At 40.8% G+C, this 19,510-nt stretch overlaps 2 protein-coding genes across 7 annotated transcripts in view; both read left to right on the top strand.

Annotated features, from left to right (window-relative positions):
- The window catches only part of nr2c1 (nuclear receptor subfamily 2, group C, member 1), an 8,437-nt gene extending 6,091 nt beyond the window's left edge, over positions 1-2,346 (top strand). For all 5 annotated transcript variants that reach the window (XM_010792339.1, XM_010792338.1, XM_010792340.1 and 2 more), the window contains exons 12-14: positions 549-686; positions 839-944; positions 1,491-2,346. In XM_010792339.1, coding sequence (XP_010790641.1) covers positions 549-686; positions 839-944; positions 1,491-1,662 — 416 coding nt within the window. In that variant the 3' untranslated portion in view covers positions 1,663-2,346. The remainder of the gene's footprint in view (positions 1-548; positions 687-838; positions 945-1,490) is intronic.
- Positions 2,347-5,444: 3,098 nt separating this feature from the next.
- On the top strand, positions 5,445-18,947 carry LOC104963710 (transmembrane and coiled-coil domains protein 3-like). Of its 2 annotated transcripts, none has more exons than XM_010792335.1 (4): positions 5,445-5,640; positions 14,423-15,366; positions 16,070-16,205; positions 16,663-18,947. In XM_010792335.1, exons 1-4 carry the CDS (start codon positions 5,575-5,577, stop codon positions 16,963-16,965), a joined length of 1,449 nt encoding a protein of 482 aa, XP_010790637.1. In that variant the 5' UTR covers positions 5,445-5,574; the 3' UTR covers positions 16,966-18,947. The 2 variants fall into 2 exon arrangements, with proteins under 2 accessions (XP_010790637.1, XP_010790639.1); XM_010792337.1 differs by lacking the exon at positions 5,445-5,640 and adding an exon at positions 11,593-11,684.
- Positions 18,948-19,510: the final 563 nt, after the last annotated feature.

Genomic DNA, 19,510 nt, shown 5'->3' with positions numbered 1-19,510 from the left:
TATGCAAAGACAGTGTTAAATTGAGCGAAATGAGGAATGGCTAAAATGCATGATCTGTTTGGTATTTTGAAAAATAAAAAGTATAAATATGCCTTATATAGGTATGGTCCTACACTATATTATTCAAATATAGCATGATAGGTCCACTTTAAATAAACAGCATCTCTCTCTTCTCATCTCCATGGTGCTGAAAGGCACAGCAGCTGCAGCTCTTGGACTGTTTTCCTACGCTTATTATTCATATCCTTATCTTAATGTCTTTCTCTGCACAACGCTCAGCAGTAACAGGCCATCAGAATCCACTTTAGGGCTCGGACTCAGCTGTGCCACCGTTTACAGAACCTTATCGTCTATCAGTGTGGATGCTCACATTATATATTTGCATTTATCGCTCTTGCTGTGACCAGACCTTAGCATTTGAATACAATTGTTTTCCAAACGGGAAAACAATGTAATACAAGCTCTCTTTGTATTCACTTTGCATATAAATCTATATCAATGTCTTTCCCCTTGCATTCTTCACTCATGTTTTCTTTTATTTCCTACAGATAAGCTGTCACCAGATCGAGTGAAACTAGTAATGGAGCACATCTGGAGAATGCAGGAGTTCTGCAACAGCATGATCAAGCTGTCCCCAGACTCCTATGAATATGCCTACCTCAAAGCCATCATTCTTTTCAGTCCTGGTGCGTTCACAACTCACCAGTTCACACAATAAGAAAGACATTTCCCAGCTCTTATCCTCCTGTTGGGGAACAATCCCTTAAAAAAGATTTACATAGAGCTAAATGAGCATGGGCTCTTGTCTGACTGTTTGCATTTGTTGTTTTTGTGCCAGATCACCCAGGCATAGATAATACTCCACAGATTGAGCGCTTTCAGGAGAAGGCCTACATGGAGCTGCAGGACTACGTGACCACGACTTACCCAGAAGACTCCTATCGGTCAGTAGGCTTTACCTCTGTGCTACATGACGGCTCATTTCAGAAAGGTTACGATGTACTGATACAGAATTGTTATATTTCTAGTTGAGGTGCAACACTGAATCAATCTTCAGGAATATAATCATTTGATTATCAATGAACCTTTAAATGTCAGAAAATGCTGTCTTCTGCTCTCAAATAGGGAGATTTCCTGCTTTTCTCTGTTTTATATAACATTAAACTGGGGTTGACTCTCAAAGTCATTGTTTGTTTGTCTGTAGCCTTTATTTAACTCGGTAAAATCCCATTGAGATCAACGATTTCTTTTTCAAGGGAGACCTGCAGCACATACAATACATTAAAAAACATTCCTGTGAACTCTAGAAACTGGGATAGATATCTTTCACTTTTTTCTGACATTTGATAGAACAAATCATTAATACTGAACATATCGTCAGAAGAATTTCTAATGAAAATCAGCAGCCATACGATTTTGCAAGACCGATTTGTGATGATATCACGAATGTACTTGCTACATGTCTCTAATTTCCCCCTCATTGCTCGCAGGTTATCCAAGCTGTTGCTGCGTCTTCCCGCCCTCCGGCTGATCAGTGCCGCTGTCACTGAGGAGCTGTTTTTCGCCGGTCTCATCGGCAACGTGCAGATCGACAGCATCATCCCGTACATCCTGAAGATGGAGTCCACCGACTACAACAGCCAGGCGGCCTCTGGGGTCTGACACCAGCTTGTGCCATTAGTAACTGAACTGGACAGCAGGCCAATCAGAGAGCTCCACAGAGCGATCACAAAGTGGTCCCAACATACTGTATTTATGGCTCAGCATCCTATGGGAAATCAGTTTTCACTCTTACCTTGCTCCAGCTTCTGACCCACCGGTCAGTAGAACTCACAAAGAGGACGAATGAAATCAGCGGCTGCGCGCCTGCCAACCTCTGCCCGTTCCGGAAGGAAACCTGGAAACCTGCATCGTAGATTGCGCTTTTTATTGTACATAGTATTTTATGCTTCATCGCGTGCAAGCCTCTCCTTTTTTCTGCAGATCTTGTTTCTACTTTTAGAAATGAGGATGGTTTGATTTTCACTGCTTTCCTACGTGGTCATGCTTTTTTTATTTTCTTATAATTATGCAGAGAAAAAAAGACTTGTCATAATGTGAGATGTTGTTATTGCAAAAAGGTTATAACCTTTATTTCTTATTTGTTTGGCAATCCAAAGGATCAGGCCGCAACACTTGTTAAATACCTGACATCATGAACGTATCGTGTATATAGATTTGTATATAGATCGCACCAAGAAGGCTAGAATGGGCATCACTTGGTAACTCATCAATCCCATCTTTTGGACAAAATAATGTGGACAGACAAAGGACAAGTCATTAAAAAATAAAAACACATTTCCACCATGTTTCTTTATTATTTACACAAGTGAGTTTTTATTTGGAATGAATATTAGTAAAGAGTACAAATGACATAGATGTGACTCCGTTTCTTGTCTCCAGATGATTTACTGTATGCATTGTTTACGTACCGACTGCAAGAAACAAGAGTAAGCTTTTCAGGTTCTTTGCTTTTAAACACTATTTTGTATTTGTGTGAGAATTCTTTTTTAAACATAAGTAGATGTTGACTCCCAAACAGCCAAAGGTACAATTATTTTGTACCCATGCTCAGTCTTGTTTGGATAACATGGTGGGTCCACAGCTTGAGTTATAATCAGCTTTCTTTGTGGATGAGGACAGGACACGTATTTTCTGTTTATGTTTTTGTTATGCCTGTCATTGCTGCAAAAATCCTCTAAATACAAAAACAGGCTCCATAAATAATGTGCCAGTTTATCAGTCTGTTCAAATTCAGACATACGTCAATAGAGTAATCGGTACCACTTTACAATAAGACTACCCTTATAAAGGATTCATAAAGGGTTTATAATTAGGTTATGAATTAGGTTGTAAACACTTTATTAATCATTAAGAACCATTTATTATCCAGGTCTAACAGTTTTCATACATCAAGACAGGCTCACTATTTGGCAAGATGACTAAGCCTTATATTGGCTACTCAGCGAGAATCAACTCAGTGAACCACAGATACCAAGGATGCTGGCTGATGAAGAAGACAAAATAAGCTAAGTAGCCAATATAAGGCTTAGCAGTACAGATAAATGTGGGCTCACTATTTGGCAAGTAACCGGTCACAGTTGCCCTGCTTATCTCATGTCTTATAAAAGCTTATTAATGATCTATAAAGTGTTCACAACCTAATTAATAAATTAATTACAAACTATTCGTAAACCCTTTATAAGGGTAGTCTTATTGTAAAGTGGTACCGAGTAATCAAATTATTAAAAGCGATTAACATTATATTTTTCACAAGTTCATCAAGCTAATCAAACTTTGACCATTGTCAATCAAAGAGATTAATGAATGTATGTCTCAACGAGTTGTTAATCCGTTTTTAAGTAAACTAAAAATAAATATGAACACATACACACAACGATTTTGGGGTGAAGAAGAGTATAAACATGTTGTCTTCTCTCCTAAATTGCATTAATCCCATAGATTTATCTACATTTTGATTTAGGGGCTTCCTTAAAAAAAAAGTGTCTCCGTTATCCGGACAATTTAAAACCCTGCATAACTCTTTGTTTTCTGTGTTTAAACAAACGTATCAAACGTGAAAAACTCGGTACAGATGCTTCATGGAACTTCAAGCCCCTGTCTGAATAACTTCAGCAGGTTGTTTACATGGTCCTTCTGAATAAATAATGCAAAATCTGTATCCTCACCAGAAATGTACTGCGGCGTTTTGTGTAACGTGACGGTGGAAGATCTCAGGCTGCTGTACAGAGGACGACAGACTTTCAGTGTGTTATTAGCAAATCAATTTTTCATCAGTGCTCTGCGGGAACAGAGGACAGCACCTGCAAGCGTTCCTGTGCTGCAGTTACCTAGAGACTGATTCCAGCTAATTAAAGCCACTGATACGACCATTAAATCTTAATGCCCAGATTAATTCTGATGCTGTTCTTAGAAGTCCAGTACATCCTGTAGCTCTTTAATTTGATTCCCCAAGGCCATATCTCCAAATCTCTCTACTCTCCCTGCATGCCATGTTACACTTGCTGTTAAAACAAAAGAGGACAGCACAGATAATCTGCAACTCCCGAAACACAAAGATATTGTATGTAACTGTAAAGGTTTAGCGATTTGTGATGCAACATGGGCTTTTGTGTTCACAGCCAGGTGGATTAGCAGGCTGAATGCATGTGAGAGAAAGGCCCTGCTGGACTGTTCCCATGGCCTCTTGGGGCTTTTAGTTTTAATGCTTCAGGGCAAGTGAGGAGATTGCTACAAAACATGGTGTCTCTTATATTAACTTTAATATAGTAATACAGATATAAAATTAGTAATTACTGCCCAACAAACTGAAGCATTCACACTTTTTTATTTTTTATTTACACATTCCTCTTTATTAGTAATATCGGTTTCTCTTGTTTCAAGCATTTTTTCGTTGAATCCAGAAATCTTATTTTTACTTTAGAAGAGATTTGTAATGTTTTAAACTCTACCAAATATCACAATTCTAGAGTCTGTCACAAAATAATAACAGCACGTTTGTTGGTTTGGTTCTTGATACAAAGTTTTGTTTACAGCTAATATACTGTACAGCTTTGACTATGGAAATTGGATAAGTTTTTGATTTGTATTTCTCTTTTTTATACAGTCTATGCTTTTCCCCATATTTTTAAACAATAGCTGTTGCATAAGAGATTTTTACTCAGGAACTGTACACTTTTGAGGTACTTTCACTTGTGCATTTCCATTTAATCTATTTTATATTTCTACTCCACTATACAGTTGTTTGACAGCTAGGAACTAATTTCCAGTTTACATGCAGCCCATGTCGATAACAAAATGATCATGCAATATAACAGATTAAACCACCACCAGCAGGCAGCAGCATATATCTTAGTTTACTAGTTTAAAGTGCTGATGACTTTAAACATTTGGCATTTTTCTGATAATGGGCATTTGAAAAAAAGAAATGTCTAGAAACTTTAATTTTCTTTTAATTGAATTACAACTTCGATTTAACTAGCTTAACAACCACTAATGACCTTATTGGCTTTGAGTTAACATGTGTAAAATTGCATGATTAATAAATCAATATCATTTATGTAATCAATATTGCAAAAGACTGACTCTTTGCTTTGTTGAGGTATAGCCTAGATCTCCACTCTCATAAATGCGACACTTCATTTGAAAGCCATTCATCATAAGACGCCATTAAGTTAAATCCCACTTCAAAACCATCATAAGCATATTGTGGGAATATCATTATTAAAACAATTCTCTTGATCACAAACTCAAATAAATAAATAAATAAATAAATAAATGTATAAGCTGTTTTTCCTCCACCAGTGAGAGGCGCTGAAGGAGTTAACCCCTCCTTTTGGACCGGGAGAGGCGGAGCTTTGTTTTTGTTGAAGAGGGCCATCAGAGTGTGTGAGAGGGAGAGAGAGGGGGAGAGAAAAGGGGCTCAGCATGGACACGAGATTAGGTCTGAGTTGTAAACTAGTCTAGAATTGAAGCCCCGGCCTCTCCGGACTGACCCACCAACCCGGGATTATTATGCCCAGCGCCAACGTGTCCGTGCGAAGTTTATCCGAAGTGGAGAAATACCTCAGCAGCCGGATGGTGAGTAATGTCATGTGAGAGTGTGTTCCGCAGCATTGTTGTGTCAGGCAGGTCCCTTACTGTACCAGCGCACATTGTTATCGGATCATCTCCACGTCATGAGAAACCGACAGCTGCGCCTCTGAAGCGGCACATTCCCCCAACAAAGAGCCTCCAACCCGGGGTACAGGCAGGGGGATTACGCAGAGAAAGAGCATGTCTGGTTCCACTGGTTGGATGTCTTCAAGTGTCACTGTGAACTCCGGGTACAAAATCCTGTTCGGCTCATAATGCGGGTGTCCACACATTTGAAGATATCCAAACGGGATGATAATCTTTTTGCGGTGCCTCACATCCAAATTACGCCTGAAACTAACGAGTATTTCACATATCGATTACTGTGGTGATCATTATATCGTTTTTTTTAGATTCATTCTCTGGGCTATTAAATGGTATAAATTATAGAAAAAGGCCCCCTACATCCCAGAGCATGAATTGATGTCTTTACATTGCCTGTTGGTCGACAGTTCAAAATAATAATTACAAAAAAACATGTAAAGTCCCCATGGGTGAAGCTGGATCCATTGAATTTGAGTTAAACAAACTCATATGATTTATTATGATAATATATTTGTTATACTATTTTAATAACCTAATGTTGCAGCTCTAATTAAAATGTATAGGCAAGGGCTATAGTAATTTTGATGGGTGTTGTTTCATCCATATGTCAATTCCTTTCTGTAGTTTGGATGTTCTATGGAATTGCAGTGTGTTTCTATGTGTTATCCTCTAGCCAAAAAAGACGGAACAAGCATTTTTTGTCATCTAATCTAGTTTTTCAAGAGTAAATCTGACCTCATCTTAATTGTCATGCACTCAGGACTCATGTTATCTATGTATGTGAACTCTGTAATGAGTGAATTGTTGGTTTCGTTGAGATTGAATTCAACACCTATCACAAAGAGGGGATTGAAGTCACATAGAGAAATGTCCAGATAACTATCAAAGTGTATCTTATTTATATGTTTACAGAGAAATGTAGAAAATCAGTAAATGAATGAATGAAACTCAAAGCACTAATTGGTCTGAAAGTGCTTTATAATATGTCCAACAAACAACTCCGTCTATTCTTAACCATTGTGTCAGATAAGTATGTGAACTCTCGAATGAGTGAAGTGTAGGTTTCGTTGAGATTTAATTCAACGCCTGACACAAAGAGGGGATTGAACTCACATAGAGAAATGTCCAGATAACTATCAAATTGTATCTTATTTATATCTTTAAACAGAAATGTAGACAAATCAGTATATTCATTAATGAAACCCAAATCACCAATTTGTCTGAAAGTGCTTTCAAATATGTCCAACAAACAACTCCCTATTGTTAACCATTGAGTCAGATAAGAAAGATAACAACCTCTAAAGCATCTTTTAATATCACAAGTAACAAGTCAGGTGTCGTGCAGCAGGTTGTTTCTCTTCCCAGTTTGTGTATGAGCTTCCAGTGCTGCCACTCCTGTCAGCCATACTCTTCAAAGGGATCCTGCATCCCAGAGAGAGAGAGAGAGCGCTGGCAGCTTTTCTTTAACCGGTTTAGCTCCTATTAAAACTGCCATTTGAACAATTGCACATACATTCAGATTACAGGAGCTCTGATTGGTGATAAAGGAATGAAATTAAATAACATTTCCCCTGGAGTAAAGCTTGAAAGATATTCAAACAAATATTTGGAGCCAGCTCAAGTAAACAAGTATTCGGTTGTGGTTTGATTGCCATCACAATATAATGGGACAACATATCTTAGGATTTGGCTGGTTTATTACCTCTGGGCTGTGTAATTATGTGTTTCCTTCATTTGTTGGGTTGCAAAGGACATTCCTGTTTGGTTCCTCAAAAAAAAAGCCATTGCCCAGCAGATATAGTGGCTTACAGGCCAAAGATGATGCAACGCCTCATTCTGAGTCTTTAACCCTCTCTCTAGATCAGGGGTGTCAAACTCAAGGCCCGGGGGCCAAATCCGGCCCGCGACTTCATTTGATGTGGCCCGCAAGAATTGCAAAGAATATAATACGTTATTATACAGTTAAATGCAACTTTACAGACGACATGTCCCACAATGCATCGCGCACTGTGACATGCGCACTGAAGAGAGAATTATTTGCCCTGGGCTTCTGCTTTCAGACGTAGTTAATTACTGAGTTATTACCCTATCTGATAATAATCCAATTCAGAGGCAATAATACATTATATTGTATATATTATATATTTATATAGTTACAACCGGCCCTTTGAGTGCAACCATAATGCTAATGTGGCCCGCGATGAATTTGAGTTTGACACCCCTGCTCTAGATGGTGGCTCTGTAGAGATGTACGTATCATTTCCCTCTGACTGTCCTCACATGAACCCTCTGCCAACCTGTAATGGTTTTCTAACATTAATGTCACCAGGAAAAAGCTTAACAATACATCAGTATAATAAGCAACCTTTTAATAGTTACCTTCTTTATGTTGTAAATCATTAACTGGCAGCTATTGTCCCTTTTTTTCCCTTTATAAATTCATGTTTAATGTCTCAAGAGCCTAATCACTAATCCTGCTACGCCTTTGGCTCTATTCACTCTCCAACTTTGAATCAGTGCTTTGAATTTAGCTGCATTTTATCTTAATTGAATCCCATTAAATACTTTCTCAGTCCACGGGGGCAGGCAGATGCTGGGAGTGTTAATGGGCCATTGATTTAGTCCAGGACCAGTTTTTTTACGAGATAATAATGAATATGCCTTAAGCAAGTCACTCCGCTGACCTCATGGGGATTACTCATTCAGGGAACTCATGACCTCAAACTCTGTTGCTAGTTTTATTTCCTCTGTTGTTCTGAAGAGGCATACTTCTTGGCCTCTGTAGAAAAAGTTTTGCAATCAAACTGTGGTGCAGCTGTGGGACGCAGATGAGAGGAGGGGGAGGAGATGCTGGGTCAGCTCTCTGCAATCAAAGAGGTGCTCCCTGTCGCTCTCCCTCTCTGCTTTTCTTCCCCTCTCCCTCTGTGAGCTGTGAGAGTGTCTGTATCCATGAGGATCAGCTGGAGGGAATACCAATAAGCACTGCAGGCTTCTTCCCCTCTGTGGCTCTGTTCTCTCTTCAAGGGACGGTTTTGTTCCATCTAAATGAGTCTGCCAGCTCTTTCGGTGTGTGTGTGTGTGTGTGTGTGTGTGTGTGTGTGTGTGTGTGTGTGTGTGTGTGTGTGTGTGTGTGTGTGTGTGTGTGTGTGTGTGTGTGTGTGTGTGTGTGTGTGTGTGTGTCTGTGTGTTAGAGTATGTGTGTGTGTGTATGTGTTTGAGAGTGTGTGTGTCTGTGTTTGAGAGAATGTGTGTCTGTGTGTGTGAGAGACAGTGTGTGTCTGTGTGTGTGTGTGTGTGTGTGTGTGTGTGTGTGTGTGTGTGTGTGTGTGTGTGTGTGTGTGTGTGTGTGTGTGTGTGTGTGTGTGTGTCCTAGCATTACTATACTTGTGGGGACCTACATCTGTTTACACAGTCCCTCGCCTTCCTTATGGGGACAAAATGGAGGTCCACATGAGGGGAATCATTAATTTTAGGGTGAAGACTTGGTTAGGGTAAAGCATGTGTTGGTTATGGTTAAGGTTAGGATAAGTCTCCAGGAAATGCATGTAAGTCAATGTAATGTCCCCTGAAGTGATGTATACATGGTATGTGTGTGTGTGTGTGTGTGTGTGTGTGTGTGTGTTCAGGGTTTTGACAGTGAGAATAAGTTTCCCCCTCTGCACCACTCACCACAGTCTCACAATTTTTATCTAATTTCCTCTAATGACCGCAAACACCTGTGCCTTTGCATGTGCTGCAAGACCTGAGTGTGAACTGATAATCTCACAAGATTAAATATGTGAGCTTTTGCAAACTTTACTTCCTCGTAACGGGGACAATGCCTTCCTGTTTGCATAAGAAAAAACTGTGTTTTTCAGAGACGCCTTTAACAGGGAGGGCAGTGAGTTTAACATTAAACTGACTCACTTTCTGTAAATCCTGCTTATCTGAAGAACCAATATTTATCTCACTAACGCCGCTCAGTACTTTTACTGCACCAATTTTGAATAATCTATGTGCTTTCACCACACTCCAGTTCAGGACTTTAGTGCTTTAATGCTTTGCATGTTTCTTCCTCTGCTGCGGTAAAAATATCTGTTTTTTCATGAAAAATGAAATCACTCACTTGATCATTGATCCAAGAGAGAGCTCACTGCAGTGCAAGATAAGCCGCATCTGCAGTTTCTATCAACTCCCTTTGCCCCCAAATGTTACTGAGATTTGGACGGATTTTTCCAGCAGAACAACACACGCTCTCTGTTGGGCTCAGATTGAGGCTAATGCAGTTGGATCTTTATGTTATGCTGTCTAGCCAGGTCAAAGCATTTTAAATGGGTCATGGTGTTGGACAGACGCTGTTTGGCTGTTTGCTATGTAGGGCAGCATGGGGGACAGGGGGCTCAAACAGGGCTGAGGTGTAAGAGAGGCACCCCGGGGCCACCCTGTAGATCCTGTTGGAGGAGATGATGATCGGGGTGATGTGTGCTGCTGTGCCCTCTCTTTGGGAGCGTCCGCCTTTTGTTCTATTTCTTTCATCGTATCTGTTTTGGTTGTCTACATTTTGTCTCTCACTTTCGGTCTGTCTTTCTGCTTCTAATCTCCTATCAAACTAATATCAATGGGTTAGTCAAACAGTAGTGGCTTATTCATTTCAAAGACAACATTTTTCTCACATTGGTAGTGATAAAGCAGATTTTAGGCATATGATCAGTCAGATGGGTAAATCAAATTCTCACTTTGTAATCTGTAGGAGGTCATCCTTTAGCTTGAAGACAGCCATACGGGTATTAGGATGGAGATGGAAACTCCATAATATCAAACTCTAACCAGTATTGAATCTGGGATGTTTCAGTAAAGGGCTGTCCACATAACTGTCAGATTTTACTGTTGCCATCTGCCTTTTTGTAGCGGCTTTTCCCCTAGTTCCTGGGCTTTCCCCCCTCCCGCCAGCCCTAGAAGTCCTTTAATCCTCTCCCTGTTCCAGCCCTCTACCTCTGGAGAATGCCTGCATAACTCCCTGGGAGTAACGGAGTAAAAAGTAGGGCAGCTCCTCAGCATATTTCGGAGGACATTTTTCATCAGCATGAGTCTATTTCATTTAGCAGAGCCACTCACCCAGAGAGACCCTCACATTTCTCCAGCGTTTAGCCAGCGTGGGCAGAAAACCTTGAGTAGCTTTAATGGAAATTAGCCTATTAAATTTCTTATAAAATGAAGATAGTCGTATGTTACACACGTTTTTGGGTTTGAGTGTGTAACATCTGGGTTGAGTTATGAGTGTTATATGAGCTGCTCTCGTGAAACATGCCTCATTCTGCCAAAAGCATTCTTTTTTTAATTTTATTAGAACAATCGTAGGCCCATCCTTCCAGCTGTGTGAAACTCTTTCGGCTTGACATTCGGTACTACAGGTATTTTCCAGCAGGCTTCAGCAGTGATTCATCAATGGCTGCCAGCCAGGTCACAATTTGATCTATTCTACTCTCATCCGGAGTATGTGATACCAGCACCTTGAAGCAATAGAAATACACCCCTGTTTTCTCTGACCCCTGCTTTACCAAGAGAGAGTATTGAACATTTCAAAGTTAAGGCTGTGGTAGGAGAGTGCCTGAGGAGCCAGCTTAGTTCCAGTCCTGGATAAATAGCATGCAGTCTAAGCTGTCTGGTGGAACAGGCAGCTCTTTGTTGTTTGAAAACTAAAACGATTGGGTAATATGAACAACCTACTCACAAGCCTGCTCTATACTTCCGCTTGAAGAAGGAGGATATTAAGCCTCTCTTTCTTTGACAAACAGGTTTGACAAAAAGCAGGACTTATGTATGAACCTGATTGTTTTGACAAGAGTTATTGTTTGCGCTCCGGAGGGAGCAGGATTGTGATTGGACGCGGGGCTCCTCAGGCTATAGGTCAGGCCAGTGAATCCATATGCAGTAGCTCGCTCATCAGAGTCCTGGACAGAGCAGAGGTAGGACATGACAAAGTGCGCTTTTTTTCTCTGAAGACAAAGCGTCCTGTGTTCAAGAAGGACAGATGCCAGAGAGGGGGGTGGGGGGTGGGATGAGGACAGAGGCTGAATTACCCCAGGCATTGATTGCATTCTCTGGTTACAAACTATGCATAAAGTAGCCTATGTGATATGTACAGTATAATTATAGGCACTATAATATTACAACTACTATTTGTAAATGTGTTCATGTACTACTAGTAGTTATTATTACTACAGCCATGCTAGCAGTTGGTTTAGCTGTACTTACTTTGATTCAAATACTAGTGCTAGCATCATAACCTGCTTATGTTTAGCAGCATTTATATCTTAGTGTAGTTGGTTAGCATGCTAACATTTGCTAATTGGCTAAACTTGGCCACATGATGGTGTTAGGGCGGTGGTGGCGAAGTCCATAGGCAACTGGAAGGTCACCAGTTCAAGTCCCGGAAAGACCAAGTGCTACCGAGGTGTCCCTGAGCAAGGCACCGTTCCCTACACTGCTCCCCGGGCGCCGTACATAATGGCAGCCCACTGCTCCTAACACAAGGATGGGTCAAATGCAGAGACCTGGGAGGCGTGTGGTGCAGTGGGTTGTGCGTTGGTATTCGGATCAGGGAACAGGTTCAAACCCCACTGCAGTCAGCATGTCGTTGTGTCCCTGGGCAAGACACTTCACCCAAATTGCTCCTGTGGGGATTGCCCACAGTATGGAGTATGTAAGTTGCTTTGGATAAAAGCGTCTAAAAAGTGACATGTAATGTCTGGCCAGCTGCGAAAAAGTCAACCCGTGTTTGTTGGGATAGTTTAGTCTGTACCAAATTATTGAACCGAGAGATAGACCGACAAACCGAAACACCTACAGATGTACAGACAAACACAAAGACGGGCGTTTCCAACCATAAATCCAAAAACAAGTTAATTGTCTGTGTTACTTTATAGGGAAACTACATTCTAGTACACAATGGAGAAGTCGGCGATGATAAATCAAATTCTTGCTCACTGGTATCACCCATGAAAACTGGTTTGACTGGTTGATTACAGTAAGTGTGAGGTCATGGCAACAGCAACCAAACGGGAATGTGTAACTGGATAACTTAAATCCAACTGGTTTGACAGAGGACTGAGAATGTATTTCTTATGTTATCCTCTGTTTGTGTACAGCAGTGTACTCATACTTAATCACTGTATTATTGGTTAACCCTGTCTTTAGTTACACCTGACAGTCACATGTCGAGGAGTGTCAGTGTGTGGTGAACGCGAGGCATTTGTCAATTGTAAAGGTACTTAGCTTGCAATATGTAAGCATCATGTGTTGTTGTGGGAATGCTAAGCTGGATTCAGCCCTAAGCCTGCCTGAGTTAGCTGTGATCAGTTTATTTGCTTGAAACTAGTGGTGTTACATTTGTTAAGGATTATTGCAGCTTTGTACAGTCCATAGTGCTTGTTGTACAACACTTGGCATTAGGCTCTATCAGCTTACATATCCTGTCCATACACTGGTGTTGTGCTATTACACTTGAGGTGCAACTCATGTTCTAAAAATGCTGCTCCGAAAAAAGAAAGAAAGAAGAACATACTGTATGTCTTCACAGCTTTCGTCTGTTTCCCCTTCTATGTGAAGTTGTTATGTTTCCTTTCATAGTTGAACTTGCTTACTTAAGCCACATTTATTTAGTTTCACTTCCTGAAGTTTATAGCCGACCTCTCACACTATTGACATGTCAGTCAATAGTGTAATGTTGAACCTTTGTTAGGAGAATGGTAATTTACTGTATAAACAGGGGGAAATGTCTTGAAAAGGGATCTCCTGTGCATCATGGCCTTATTTGAGATTATCACTGACCACCTACATTTGATCCACGCTCCACTTTTCTTCTACACACATTAATAGTTGGTATCTGAATGTGTCAAGTGTGCTATAATGTAAATACAACAGGATTAAATTCTGGCTTCTAAAACATAACGGATGCTCCAAATAAGAGCATTACATGCCCACCCAGATGGTCTCACTGTGGCAATAGCAGGAAACTAAATAGATCAGAGGCCTTGCTCTGTATTAATGTAGCGAAGAAGAGCACACGTCAAAAACGGCAATAATGTTTCATTACCCAGCGCTTTTCTTTTCAGCCATTGTTCGTAACATCTCACTCACAAGCCACCCATCTTGATGTTTTTAGTCTATTAAATGGCCGACATGAATGCCAATTTAATGCTTCAGACGGTGCAAACTGCACATAACACACGTTGTGAAATGGTCACAAACAATCGCTTTCCAGAGACATAAAAAGACACCCATGGGGCATAACAACTCTTTCAGATCAAATTCTGGAACCACCCTCAAGTTTGACCAAATTATCCAAACTTCCTGATAAATGAGAGTGAAAATAATACATTTGATACAACTGTCCATTGGACTAGAGAGCTCCTTATCAGAAGCCACCACTTGTAGTTTTCCATACACACTATAGTTTCGTAATGTGAAATGTGTCTCTTAAAGGAGTATGAAGATTATGTGAGATGAAATAACATAATTATAGTATAAACTAGGAAATGAGGTCCAATTTGAAAGTGAATGAAATGCTCCTTTGGGGTTTCATGTATTAATGCATACAATGGGAAATGTAGTTGCTGTTCTAAAGTAGCTCCAAGATCATTTCTGCAATTGCTCCCTATCTAATAAAGTATGTTTATCTGATTGTTGTTTCTTCTACTCGTAGGACCGGAGTGCTGAGGGCAGTTTCGCGAGCATCTCCGGGTCAATGCGGCGGGGCTCTTCAGAGACCAACCTGGACCTGGATCTGACCGATGGAAGTCCTGGTCTGGGCTCCGAGGTCGTGCGTAGCCGGTCTTGCTTGGACAGCCTCCAGCAGAAGATGCTCAAAATCACGGAGCAGCTGAAGATTGAGCAGACGGCCCGGGATGAAAACGTGGCAGAGTACCTGAAGCTGGTGAACAGCGCCGACAAGCTGCAGGTCGGGCGCATCAAGCAGGTGTTTGAGAAGAAGAACCAGAAGTCCGCTCAAAACATCGCCCAGATGCAGAAAAAGCTGGAACAGTACCATCGAAAGATGAAAGACAGTGAAACCCACTACAGCCCATCTCCTCACCCGTTGCCTGTCAAACACAGCACCATGCCCAGGGAGTCGCCCAGACAGCTGCTGAAGGACATGACGGGCAGTGGCCGACACCCAACCATGGACAAGATCAAGACCATTGGCCCAGGTGTTTCCCTCTCCCCTCCTTTCTTCTTCAGCAAGCCTAGAGAGTTCGCCAACCTCATCCGGAACAAGTTTGGCAGCGCTGACAACATCGCCCACCTCAAGAACTCTCTGGATGCTTCCCCCACGCTGCCCACTGACACTGCCAGCAAGGGACTTAGTAGCAGCACCTCCATGGTGGGCAAGCCCAAGTACCCCAGTGATGATGAATGCTCCTCGGGGAGCGCCTCCATTTCAGCAGATAGTAACGGGAACCCAGCGGGGCTGACTCCGGGCCAGCAGGCCAAGGACGACAGCCAGGGCAGACTAGCTCTGAGCCTGGAGGAGGTGAGGGAGATCAAGGAGGCCCAGAGCCAGCTGGAGGAGGATATGGAGGAGATCAAGGCTCAGTTCAAAAGGGAGTATGGCATCATCAGCCAATCACTGCAGGAGGAGCGATACAGGTATGTTTTTATTACTTAATTATATAATTTGGATACAATATTGGTTCTTTATTGTGCAAGTATGGTGAGGGCATTAATTAGAGATGGGTTGTTGGATCTTTCTGATGTCAGCCGGTTTGCAGTTAGCACCCGGGCATTAGTATCCTTCTTTCCCATATTTTTAAATCTTAGTATCCGTTTGCCTGAAATGCTAGCAGAGGCATTTGTGGTTTTACACCCAAGTGAGTTGAAGAGCGAGTCTGTTGTGTTAGATCGGCCCACTCTCTGCAGAATCATCCAATAGGACAATGCATAACTAACTAAGCTTGCATGTAATTTCCCCTTGGAATGTTGCCACAGACACCCAGTTTGTAATACTGGAAATGAATGGGCTTTCCTCAGTGGGCCAGAGCCTCAATTACCATTGTGTTCCCCCAGTGAGCAACCTTTTTGATTTCCACGCATGTTTGAGACTTACTTATCTGATTTCTGACTTATAGAGAGACTAGCTATCTTCACAACTATCAATTGAAATGTCCTATGCCAAGAAATAAATAGTAAATAAATAGAAATGTATTCCAATGATAATATTCTTGATTATTACTTCATTCAAAACACCTTCTAATGTTACGTCTATTCTCTAAAAATGTAAACAAACATGCCATTTGTAGTGAAGTATTTCATACACAGTATTCAAATCGGACATTTCTGCATCCTGTGCCAGGTACGAGCGCTTAGAAGATCAGCTGAACGACCTGACAGAGCTTCACCAACATGAGATGACTGATCTAAAGCAGGAGCTGGCCAGCATCGAGGAGAGGATCGCGTACCAGGCTCAAGAGAGGGCCAGAGACATACAGGCATGTAACGGGAGAATCACTCAACAGTAAACGTTCTGCAAAGTTTAGCCTTTGCAGAGCGTTTAAATGCACTAAAACCTATATAACACACTACAGCAAAGGAAACGCCCAGAAAAGCAAAAATAGGGCCACTTTAAGATAGAAGCATATTAAAATGTATAGTTTTAACACTTCCACCAAGCTTCTCTAAATCCCATAATGAGTCTACTGTAATCAGGCTAAGGACATTACCATATAGAGGCGAATGCATTAGTGGCCTACGTACAATCGTTCCCTTCATGAGATAACACTCTGAAGGGTACAAAGTGTGTTTTGTCATTTGACATTTATCTTCTCTGTCCCTCTGCTCATGCATAATGAATCTCTAATTGAAGTTTGATTAATTAAGGGTCAGCAAAAAGCCCTTTAGCCATTTTGGAAACATTCAGACTCTCATGGTTCTTCTCTCTCTTTTTAGGAGGCTCTGGAGTCGTGTCAGACGCGAGTCTCCAAGCTGGAGCTCCAGCAGCAGCAGCAGCAGACGGTGCAGATCGAGAGCCGTGACGCCAGAGTGCTTCTGGGAAAAAGCATCAACATCATGCTGGCCATCATCACCGTCATCCTCGTGTGCGTCTCCACTGCTGCCAAGTTTGCCGCTCCACTGATGAGGAGCCGGCACCATGTGGTAGTTACCGTACTGGGAGTGTGTTTTTTGACCATTTTCTGGAAGAACTGGGAGCGTTTACAGTACGCCATCGACAGGTTGTTAGTGCCTGTCTGAGAGTGAAGGGTGCACACTGACAATAACACTTCAGAAACATGGACGCTGTCTGGTGTCAGGATAGGACTGTCTCAGAGGATTGGTTGTACAATCGTCAGTAGACACGATCGCCACGCATTTACAGAAGTCATTGTTTTTTAAAGTCGAACTGCAATTAAATGTAGGTAATTTTTCTCTTGTGTAGAACTTGAATGTGTTGCTAACATTTTTCATTAACCTTTAAAATAATATTTATAACAGTTAAAATAATTAATAAATTGTGTTACTTCTCTAAGGTTTGATATGAATTCATCACAAGAAAATAGTCAAGGATCAAGAAGGGTGGAAAGAGTTGCATAAGACTTACTTTTCCCTACAGATTTTGGGGGAAATATTATTTGAAGAGGTCACATTAGGCCACGGATAAATGTTTCTCATGTTGCTTCTGTTTGACTTGAACATCTCTCCATCTGTTAGAAATCATGCACACACAAACAAAACCTCAAGCTTGTTATGTTGTTGGCTAACGTTACGAAATGCTATTGTCACCTTGATAAGAATAGTTGGACATTTGGGGAAATGCGTTTATCTCTGTTACGCTAGATTCCATTTAAATATGATGCTGCGGTTAGCTTAGCTTAGCATAAACAATCGAAAGAGGGAAACAGCTAGCCTGACTCTTTTCTGGGAACAAAATCCATTGAAAAACTGACAAATGAACACGTCCTGTTTAATCTTTACAAAAAACTAAGTGTTAAAGTGACATTTTCTGGGTAATGTGACTGACTTTATTCCAGGAAGTAACTGCTTCGGGGACATAACCTATTACATGTACTTTTGACACTCTTACACAGTTTGTTTTTAGATGCTCCGAGGCAGATTTTGTTGCCACCATTACCTTTGCACAGGGACATGCTAGCTATTTCGCCATGTTTACAGTCTTTATGTTAAGATAAGATAATTGGCTACTCATTGTAGATTATTTCAAACCCGGGATATGTTGTTATCTGGCTGTTATGTGCTGTAAACACTTGACTAACTAGGTGCTCTGTAACTGCATATTTAGCATACAGACCGCAGAGTGGTATGAATCCACTTATGTTATACTCTGCAAAAAAATCAATAAGCATATTTCCCCGAATGTTTTTCAATTGCTTGAAATGAAGAATTTACAGTCTCAAGCACAGAGGCAATAGACATCCTGTTTTTAGGTGTTTTCTTTTCCGTATCTTTGTCTGCCCTGTGCGGTCCGTCGTCTCTTAAAGTTTGTTCTGTTTACCGATGTTTAAAGTGCAATATGTTTAATTTCTAAGAGCACTGTTTTTAAAATGGTATTTTAGGAGTGAGCATTTACGTCAATGTTTTACAGTGATAGGGCGCTGTGGGGTGGGGGAAGTGTCATTAATGTTGGCATAACAGATCCATAACCACTGAAGCCTCTGCAGTTAAAAAACACACACACACACACACACACACACACACACACACACACACACACACACACACACACACACACACACACAGCTCTCTTTATGTCTTATGGGTCTGATGTTTGTATTTTATTAATAATGTGAGTGAGAGGCGATGGATTATACTGTGATACAAGGCCTTTTTCTGAGGAAAAATGCAATTCGTTTTGTTCTTACAGCCTTCAGTACAGGCTCTGAGTGATGATCTACGAGCCAATTTTTGACTGATTAATGTATTGTTTTTGTCTTACTAACATTGCCTATGATGATCTCATATGAAGCTAAGGACCACTTTTTAATGTTCGTCTGCCATAATAACATGTTTGTGTTAATACTTGTCTTCTACCTACTGTATTATATTTCTCTCTTCCTGTTTAGGACATATTTGAGGACGTTTTACTGATGAATACATATCTGGTTTATATTCTCTATTCCTCTCTGATGCACTACGTTATCAATCAGTTGTATTTCATGCATTACGTGCCTTTGTCTTACACTCTGTTAAATTAAAAAGCCTTTTTAATCATCTTGTGACGGAGTTGTTGTTTATTTTTGTCTAGCTGGATGATAATGTGTGTGTGCGTAGCACTGCGCTTTTTAGATTCGTATGTTAAGTAGTTGAGTAGGTAAACATTTCCTGGGAAAAGTCAATACTGTACAATGCTGTTACTCACAGAAAAAGTGTGTGTGTGTGTGTGTGTGTGTGTGTGTGTGTGTGTGTGTGTGTGTGTGTGTGTGTGTGTGTGTGTGTGTGTGTGTGTGTGTGTGTGTGTGTGTGTGTGGCAAAGTCTAATTCAAACAGGAAAAATGTATGTAAATATAATATTGTGATAAGTAGTTCATAACTGTCACCCAACAGCTAACCTGGAAATCAAGCAGACAAATAATATATTTCAAACATTTAACAAATTATTTTGCATGTGATGGCTAAAAAAGATGAGGGCACAAAGCCATGTGCAATCTGTAGTGCACAAAAAAACGAATTGTTAATATATTTTTATTATACAGTTTTTAAACAAACATTATCATCCGAGAATTGAATCAATGCGAATGAGGAAAACTGTAAAAAGAAAAGAAGACGGGTTGTTTACTCACTA

This window comes from Notothenia coriiceps, unplaced genomic scaffold, assembly GCF_000735185.1.
Source record: "Notothenia coriiceps isolate Sejong01 unplaced genomic scaffold, NC01 NC01_scaffold00036399, whole genome shotgun sequence".
Lineage (NCBI taxonomy): Eukaryota > Metazoa > Chordata > Actinopteri > Perciformes > Nototheniidae > Notothenia > Notothenia coriiceps.
Note: the sequence above shows the minus strand (reverse complement) of the source record. Positions and strands in the feature narration are given on the sequence as shown.

What these genes read in the sequence shown, in the direction of transcription:
- LOC104963710 (XM_010792335.1), top strand. Translation starts at nt 5,575, where the DNA reads ATGCCCAGCGCCAACGTGTCCGTGCGAAGTTTATCCGAAGTGGAGAAA. An exon ending in AATACCTCAGCAGCCGGATG is followed by an intron (nt 5,641 to 14,422) that starts GTGAGTAATGTC and finishes TTCTACTCGTAG; the next exon opens with GACCGGAGTGCTGAGGGCAG. An exon ending in AGAGGGCCAGAGACATACAG is followed by an intron (nt 16,206 to 16,662) that starts GCATGTAACGGG and finishes CTCTCTTTTTAG; the next exon opens with GAGGCTCTGGAGTCGTGTCA.